Genomic DNA, 8,212 nt, shown 5'->3' with positions numbered 1-8,212 from the left:
CTTTGATGATCCTTCCTCTTGAGGCCGCACAGCAGTGACACCAGAATTGCTGTAGCTGGTCTGATGGCATGGGGGCTGGGAGCAGCCTACCCCCTGACCCTCCTTCACCTTCCTCGTTTGATATTTACATGCCTTTTTACAAATGTAATGTAAAATGTGCTATAAAATATTTCAGATGCTCAGAAAGATATACCAGAACACCCGTGTCCCACAGCCCAGCTTAGGAAACGGTATGGACCAGACAGGACCCGCCTCCGCAGCTCCCCCAGTCCACTCCCCGCGGGGTCACCACAACCCTGAATTCCCGTGTCTCTTGCCTAACTTTGTACTTTTACTACGTTAGTATTTATCCTCAAGTGTTCTATGGTCGGTATACATGTTTTTAAAGTTTACATAAATAGTATCAGACTTTTCCTTCTCAAAATAGTTTGAGGGTCATCGTCATGGCTCCCGTAACCTCTAACTCATGGACCCCTCTCTCCATGACCCAACCCCGCCAGGCGCGGCGGCGGTTCCTTTGGCCCCATGAAGAGCTTGGCTTCCCAGACCCTTTATAGGAAACTCGCGGGAGGCCCGGGTACTGACAGACTCGGCCCCACGTGAGGAGAGGGGGGTGAGGCTGCCTTTCAGCCCGCCTCCCGGGCCGCCCCCTCGGGCGGGCCGAGCTACCTGACTCGCGGCTTTCGCTCTTGAGGACAAATCGGGCAGCCACTGGGATCCTTCCTTACGGCTTCCGCTTTCCCGCTGAGCACATGGTGGCCGCCCGGTCCCGTAGCAGGCGCAGTGGAGCGCCCGGCGGCCGGAGGGGGCGTGGTGCCGGCTGACTCAGTTCGCGCGCCGGGGGCACCGGGAGGCGTGCGCGCCCGCGGCGGTCCGCCCGCAGCCCTTTGTCTCTCTCGGGCTCCCGTCCACCCGGCCCGCCCCTGCGCCCCCATTGGCCGCAGCCCCGGGGAGGGGGCGGAGGGAGCGAGTGGGCGGGGCCGCGTGGCGTCAGCGCAAGATGGCGGCCTCGGCGGCGCTGCTCCTGCGCTTGCGGAGCGGGCTCCGGCCCGGCGCGCGGGGGCTGTGCGCTAGGCTGGCGACGCCACCTCCCCGGGCTTCGGGCCAGGTGAGCGGGCCGGGGTGGCCTCCGGGTGCGGGGGCCCCTCTCTGGAGTTTCGAGCGGGCCGCTGCTGCCCGGGGGTTCTGGAACGCAGCACTTCAGCGTGCTGAATGGAACGCCGCCCGCGTTTTGGGGTGCTTTCCTGCCTCCGGGAGTAGGCAACGCTTGTCCTCCCTGGCTAGATGCTGGGGGCTCAGGTGCGTCCTCTGGACCTCACCTCCTCTGGACCCCACGTGGGCGCCTGGGTAGGAGGTCACCTGTTCCATCTCAGTGACCGCTCGGGTAATACTTGAAGGGGAGGGGCCCGGGACGTTGGGGTGCCAGCCTGGCTTTGGAGGTGTTTCCCCGCCTTGGTGGTGGTGAAGTAGAGGTTGGAGGTTCTGATTCGATCTGCCTCCATGTTGATAGAGATCCAGCCATTCTGACCTCCAGGGCCATCACTTCCTTGCTGTACTTCCCCAAGCCCCAGAGAAGCGATTGCCCCTCCGCCCCCGCTCCCATCCCTTCTCCTCTATCTTGCTGCTGTGAGCCCCAGGCGTGCGGAGGCTTTAACCCCTCGTCCTGTCCCCTTATGTGGCCTCTGTTGCCTTGCTCCAGGCATCCCAGTGTCCAGCCAGGCTCCCGATCTCATCTCCCTGCCCTGCTTTTCCGGGCTCCAGGCCCTCCAATCCTTTGCCTCCAGGATCCTGGGCATCCGGCCTGTCAGCGCTCGAATCACTGGGATCCTGGCGCCGGACAGTCCAGTTCTTGACCCTTCTGAGAGACCCAGTCTCTTGGCTGCCCTTCCAGGGACACATCACCTGGAGGCCATATGGGTGTCCACTTCGTGGCTCTTGAGCTTGATTCTTCAGCCAGGGGGCCCGAACCACTCTGACCTTCTCTCTCTCCTCTCTTGGCCAACCTACGTTCTCTCAATCACAGGCTGCAGAGATCGGGATCCGTGCGAGCACAAAGGCCCAGGCCCAGGGGCCACAGCAGCAGCGGGGCACGGAGGGTGCCAGCTATGCCAAAAAAGTTGCCCTCTGGCTTGCTGGGCTGCTCGGTGCTGGTGGAACCGTGAGCGTCGTCTATATCTTCGGTGAGGGACATATCCCTGTCCCCCAGTCTTGTTCTGTTGGCCCTTTTTTCTACTGCAGAATCTCTTTCTCTTTCCGCTAAGGGCTCACCCGTCTTCATTCCCTGGCTGCTCCCTCAACAGGGCAGCCAACTAGAACATCTACCTTGGAAATGGGGAAGGTCTCCCTTTTACCCACTCTGTTCAAGGTTCTACTCTTTCTAGTGGTTCCTGCACTAGGCTGTAGGGAGTCAGTGGGAAGAGAGGAAGACGGGGGAGGATAGGCCTCGACCGGCTTCCTAAGCTACTCTTCCTTCAGCACCCAAAACTGCAACCCTCCCCCTGGTCCCTTCATCCCTCAGAGACCCAGGAGACCCAGGGATCCTGGCTACCAGCCCCCTCCTCTCTTGATCTTAGTAGACCATGCCTCTAGCCCTCTTTCCTCAGACCCAGGAGTCCAGCCCCCTGCCCTCTTTTCTCCCTCGAGATCCAGGAGACCAGGCCCCAATGCCTCTCATTCATCCCTGTCTCCCTTGCAGGAAACAACTCTGTGGATGAAACTGGTGCCAAGGTGAGGAGGGAAGAGACCCAGAGGCCTTGCCAGGGGTCCCATCCTGTGGGTCCCCTCCCCTGTGGTCTGTGCAGGCTCATTTCTGGTCTGGGGTGAGCCTCTTCCTCCCAGGGACCTTTGCCTACTTTTCCCAAGGCTCTGGAGATTTCTTTTCTGGGTGTGATGGGATTCTTTCTCTGCCATCCCAAACCCTCCATTTTTCTCTCTACCTCCCAGATTCCCGATGAATTCGACAATGGTGAGTAAACAGCACAGATTCTGGGGTCCCCTGACCCTCCCTACTCTGCCATTTGTAGGAGTGTTGCCCTCCCCATCTGGTACCCCTGGCTCCTCTTTCTGTTGTGGGGTGGGGGAGTCAGCAGCTGGATGGCTTTGGGGGGAGGGGCATTACAAAGCACCAGTCCCCTTCCCTGTCCCCTCAGCCCAGGAGCAGATGGTCAGGGGCAGATGGGGGAGGGGAATCCGGGGTGGGAGTGCTTGGGGATACGGGGCTCTCTGTTGCCAGACACATGGCTTCCTGTGCCTTAGATCTGAGCATCTGTGGTCCCTAACCCCCTTCTCTTTATGACAGCCTCTTTTCTCCCCGCCAAGCCCTATACCCCATCCGGCTCCTCATTTCCAAAACAATGCCTCCTTCCTCCCTTCCCCTGATGGTTAACCAGCTTTTGAGGAGTTTCTGACAAATTGGATAGTAGAGAGTAGTTGTCAATTCTATCACACCTGGCCCTTTCCAGGAGAAAAATAAAATTAGTAAGTCCAGAAAGCCACCTGTTTGTGCTGGGGAAGTTTACAAACCAGCACGTTAATCCATTGATTGTTTTAAACAAGGCAGGTGGGTAAGTATGCTGTTTTAACTGGGCAGATGTAAATCATACTGGTATAAACAAATCAGTATACTGATTTAAATTGGGCAGGTAAACATGCGGGTTTAAAATGTGTGTATTTATTAGCTTAAGTGGTTTCCATATTTTGGTTTGGAAAAGACAGGCCCATAGATAGTAGTTTAACTGGACTAAAAATACTGTATTGAAGTAGGCAGTCATGTAAGATTCTTATTTTAAACTGGATTCAGTATATTCATTTAAACCAGGATTTTTCAACTTTGGCCATATTGATTCTCTGGATCAGATAGTTCTTTGTTGTTGGGGAGTGTCCTATGCATTGTAGGATGTTTAGCAGCATCCTGGCCCTCTACCCACTAGATGCCCATATTGTGACAATCAAAAATGTCTCCAGACATCGCCAAATTTCCCAGGAAAAGGGGGGGGCAAAATTGCTCCTAGTTGAGAACCACTGGTTTAAAGTATACATATGTGTGTATATATTCATTGAGGTTTAACTAGACTTAGCTTTGTGGCTTAAAGCGGGCAGATCTAGAAACCTGGGTTCAAAATGGACTAAATATACTGTCATAACGTCTGCAGATTTATATGTATGTAGGTTTTAAGTAGGAAGGTGTATAAATATTCTATTTTATATCTGGGGTGGTGTGTGGATATAAGTATTCAGGTTAAAACTGGGTAGGTACACAACCCAAAATTTCACAATGTTAAAAACCATTAAAACATCAGTTAAAAAAAAAAACAAAAAAAACTGGGCAGGTAAATAAAAACATTTGTTCCTACCTGGTGGTTGTGTCATTGCCTCCTACCTTTGGACTTAGAAATGAGCTGGTTCAAACCAGGTGGGTACGTAGCCCTGTTTGTGTCTGGGAGGCAAATAAACCCCTGGTTTGTCCGAGAGGGTGAGCAGCGGCTTATCTTGGAATCTGTTTTTGCCCTGGTGTTCTCCTAGATCCAATTCTCGTACAGCAGTTGCGCCGGACGTACAAATATTTCAAAGATTATAGACAGGTGAGCAAGAGTTGTGGGCCCAGGCCCCATCTCCCTGTCCCCAGCCCCCTGTCTCCCTCAGTGCCCCCATTTTGTCTTTCGTCCGCAGATGATCATCGAGCCCACCAGCCCCTGCCTTCTCCCAGACCCTCTGCGGGAGCCGTACTACCAGCCGCCCTACACGCTGGTCTTGGAGCTCACAGGCGTCCTCCTGCACCCTGAGTGGTCGGTGTGTCCTGGGGAAGGCAGCGGGCTGGGGACACTAGGTGGACCTGGGTGGCCGGACTGTGACGATGTGGTTAAGACCATAGACTGTGGAGCCGGCTGGGGTTCAGAGCAGCTCTGCTGTGTGGTCCTGGGGGGGCACCTCTCTCTGCCCGGCTGTTCTCTCTGTGCTGCTCCTAGCCCATGGGCTGTTGCAAGTGCTCCACAGTGCGGGCTGCAGAGCAGTCGGCTGTTGATCCGGGACCCACACCCTCCAGACTCCCAGACCCTCCTGTCGCAGCCATGTGCTCCTGAACCCCCAAGAGCCACAAAGACAGGGGGAGAGCACTCTGGTTCTGGGAGTCCCCAGGCTGGGTCTTTGTCCTCCTGGGGGGCTGTGGGGGCCTCGGGTCTCGGTGTTTCACTGTCTTCACTGCTCCCCAGCTGGCCACGGGCTGGAGGTTTAAGAAGCGTCCAGGCATCGAGACCCTGTTTCAGCAGCTGGCCCCCTTGTATGAAATCGTCATCTTCACGTCGGAGACGGGCATGGTGAGGCCCTGGGCAGAGGAGGGCTGGTTGTGGCGGGAGATCTCCAGGGCCGGGGCTCAGCCTGCCCTTCTCCCATCCCACCCCAGACCGCGTTTCCACTCATCGACAGCGTGGACCCCCACGGCTTCATCTCCTACCGCCTGTTCCGGGATGCCACGCGATACATGGATGGGCACCATGTTAAGGTGCCATATGGGGGCCATGGGTGGGCCTCTGGGATTTGGGGGGGCTGGCACTTCCTGAGGGAAGGAGGACCCAGCTCTGACCCCAGCCTCAGCCCTACTTCTGGTTCTGCCCCAGGTCCGATTCTAGCAGGACATCAGCCTGCCTTCAGTCTGGGCTGGGCCTCTAGGCCCTTCTCCCTTCCCCAGAACCGGGGAGTGGGAGTGGGGGGAGATGAGGTCTCCCCAAAGAAGACACTTGGGGGCAAGGGGTAGGGATATGAAAGCTGGAAGCTGTTTTTTGTCTCGCTGTGTCTAGAACTGAGTGTCTCTGGGACTGTGAAATTGTACTGGCTTATATGAGACTCGCTTTGGGGTTGGTTTGAGCGGGGGTCTGTGGGTCTGTGAATGGGTCTCTGTGGGTCTAGGTCCAAGTATCCACGTGTCTCAGTATCTGTTGAGTTTCTGGCTGTGTCTTGGTGGGCCTGGGGGTCTGTGTAGTTCTTTAGGATTCAGAAGGACGTGGGCTGTGATTGAGGGTCTTGGAGGGTCTTTGGGTATCTGTCTTTGAGTGGCTCCCATGTGTTGCTGTAGATCTGTCTGCACCTCTTTATCTGGATGAGAGGTTTGCAAACCTGCAACGTGTCACAGTCACCTGGGGCAGGGGTTAAACACAAGTACCCAGCGCCCTCCTCAGGGAACCTCCAAGTCAACCTGTGTGCCAGGCCCTGGGCCTGGGAATCAGTGTGACTAGCCCCGCAGCTCCCTGGGGGGTTTGATGCCATCATCCCAACCTGGTCTTTGGGAGACCCCGACGTGGTGATCCCAGTGTGTAGTGCTGTGTGTGTGTGTGTGTTTCTGTCTGTCTCCCTCCCTCTCCCTCTGTGGGTTCCTGGTGGGAAGGGGAGGGGCACAGGCCTTAACTTGACTGTCACCCACTTCCAGGACATTTCCTGTCTGAATCGGGACCCAGCCCGCGTCGTCGTCGTGGACTGCAAGAAGGAAGCCTTCCGCCTGCAGCCCTACAATGGTGTCGCCCTGCGGCCCTGGGACGGCAACTCCGACGACCGGGTCTTGTTGGACCTGTCTGCCTTCCTCAAGAGTGAGGCTGACCCCTGACCTCCTGGCTTCTGACCCCAGAGCCCTTGACCCTCAAGAGCAATGACAGACACTTGATCCTGGCTTGTTCTTCATGTAAAACTGGGTACTTGAGATGCAGGAGGTCCACAAGTATCTTGCAGTCTTCAGAAGCTTCTTAGAGTGTTTGGGGTGCTCCCCTGGAACATTTAGGGGATACTCAGGAATGCTCAGGGGAGCGCTTTTAGAGTGTTGAGAAGTGTTCCAGGTAGTTTTGACCCCCCAGTGTCTGACCTTTACCCTTTCGGGCCCTGCCTCCCTCTGGCCTTCAGCCTGGCTGACCCCCACCCGCTGTGCCCGCAGCCATTGCACTGAACAGCGTGGAGGATGTCCGGACCGTGCTGGAGCACTACGCCCTGGAGGACGACCCGCTGGAGGCTTTCAAACAGCGGCAGAGCCGGCTAGAGCAGGTGGGTGCTCGGAACTGACATCACGTCAGTTCCCTGGGCTCCTGAGGGAGCAACCCTGGATCAGTCTGTCCCCCTCTAATACCTTCCCTTCCACACGGCCTGTCGCGTAGGGCTCTCGTGTGAATTGGTCCGCAGCCTGTTCTGAGAATAGGAGGCAGGAAATGCCAAGCATTTGAGATAGGTCTGGGAGAGGGGTCACCTTAATGGTCTCTAGCAGGTCTGGGGCCCTGGTCTTTTTGTAGACTGTGAGTTTGAATCAGGTCTGGGAAGAGGGATCCCTAGACACTTGGCCCAAGGTCTGGGCAAGGAGTTCTGTCGGACTTGGTGTGATCTTGGTGGTTTGGAAGTAGGGCTGAGAATATGGATTGAGTCGGAGAAAGATTCCCAAGGCTCTCCGCTGAGGTTGACCACATGCTGGGTTGGGTTCCTGAGAGTAGGCTCAGAGCTCGTGGGTGCCCAAAGGAGGGGTCCCTGGAGATTTGGGCCTGTGATCCCCCAGCTTCCAGACAGGGGTCATGGGGCTCAGGGCTGGGCACTGGGGGCCCGGGGAGCAGGACAGTGTGGTCTGGTGAAGGGTCTGGGATAGGTTCCCAGGGTTCAGGGGAGGGCCCCCTGGGATCTGGGGAAGGGGATCATGAGAGTACCTGGGGCTTGAGTCTGGGCTCCTGTGGCCCAGAGCTGGCTCTTGCCAGTGTCTGAGCTGGGTCCTTTGGATCTGGGCTCCTCTTCCGTCTGGGCTGGTGTTCTTGGGGTTTGGGGAAAAGGGTCTGGGTTGGGCAGAGGTTTAAAAAGGTGGCCCCGGGGCTGAGGGCCGGGGACCTGGGAGTCTGGGAGGAGGCTCCGCCCACCCCGGGCTGACTCTCCCTCTCCTCTGTCTGTCCCCGGCCCCAGGAGGAGCAGCAGCGCCTGGCCGAGCTCTCCCAATCCAGCAAGCAGAACCTCTTCTTCAGCTCTCTCACCAGCCGCTTGTGGCCTCGGTCCAAACAGCCCTGACCTCTGGGCCTCCTCAAACTCAGTATGCGGGTCCTGGACCCCAGGCCCCAGTGCTCCCTGACCACGGCTTGGGCAGCCACATGTCCAATAAAGTCCATCCCAGACGCCACACTCCTGTGTCCGGAGAGTCTCCACATGGGGCATCGGGGTGAGGTCCGGGACTCAGGTCCTCGTCCCAGTGGCTGAGTGGCTGCCAAGC

General features: G+C 57.0%; 1 protein-coding gene across 2 annotated transcripts; it reads left to right on the top strand.

Moving 5' to 3' along the window:
• The first annotated feature begins 944 nt into the window (after window positions 1-944).
• On the top strand, window positions 945-8,122 carry TIMM50 (translocase of inner mitochondrial membrane 50). Of its 2 annotated transcripts, none has more exons than XM_004441524.3 (11): window positions 945-1,108; window positions 2,024-2,180; window positions 2,696-2,727; window positions 2,944-2,965; window positions 4,522-4,580; window positions 4,669-4,788; window positions 5,208-5,312; window positions 5,399-5,497; window positions 6,419-6,575; window positions 6,914-7,020; window positions 7,912-8,122. In XM_004441524.3, the coding sequence occupies exons 1-11, from the start codon at window positions 1,001-1,003 to the stop codon at window positions 8,011-8,013; spliced, it is 1,068 nt and encodes a 355-aa protein (XP_004441581.1). In that variant the 5' UTR covers window positions 945-1,000; the 3' UTR covers window positions 8,014-8,122. The 2 variants fall into 2 exon arrangements, with proteins under 2 accessions (XP_004441581.1, XP_087277890.1); XM_087421764.1 differs by lacking the exon at window positions 945-1,108 and adding an exon at window positions 1,270-1,299.
• The last annotated feature ends 90 nt before the right edge of the window (window positions 8,123-8,212 follow it).

The sequence above is a fragment of the Ceratotherium simum genome, chromosome 33, assembly GCF_057802395.1.
Source record: "Ceratotherium simum simum isolate JZ-2026a chromosome 33, ASM5780239v1, whole genome shotgun sequence".
Taxonomy (NCBI): Eukaryota; Metazoa; Chordata; class Mammalia; order Perissodactyla; family Rhinocerotidae; genus Ceratotherium; species Ceratotherium simum.
Note: the sequence above shows the minus strand (reverse complement) of the source record. Positions and strands in the feature narration are given on the sequence as shown.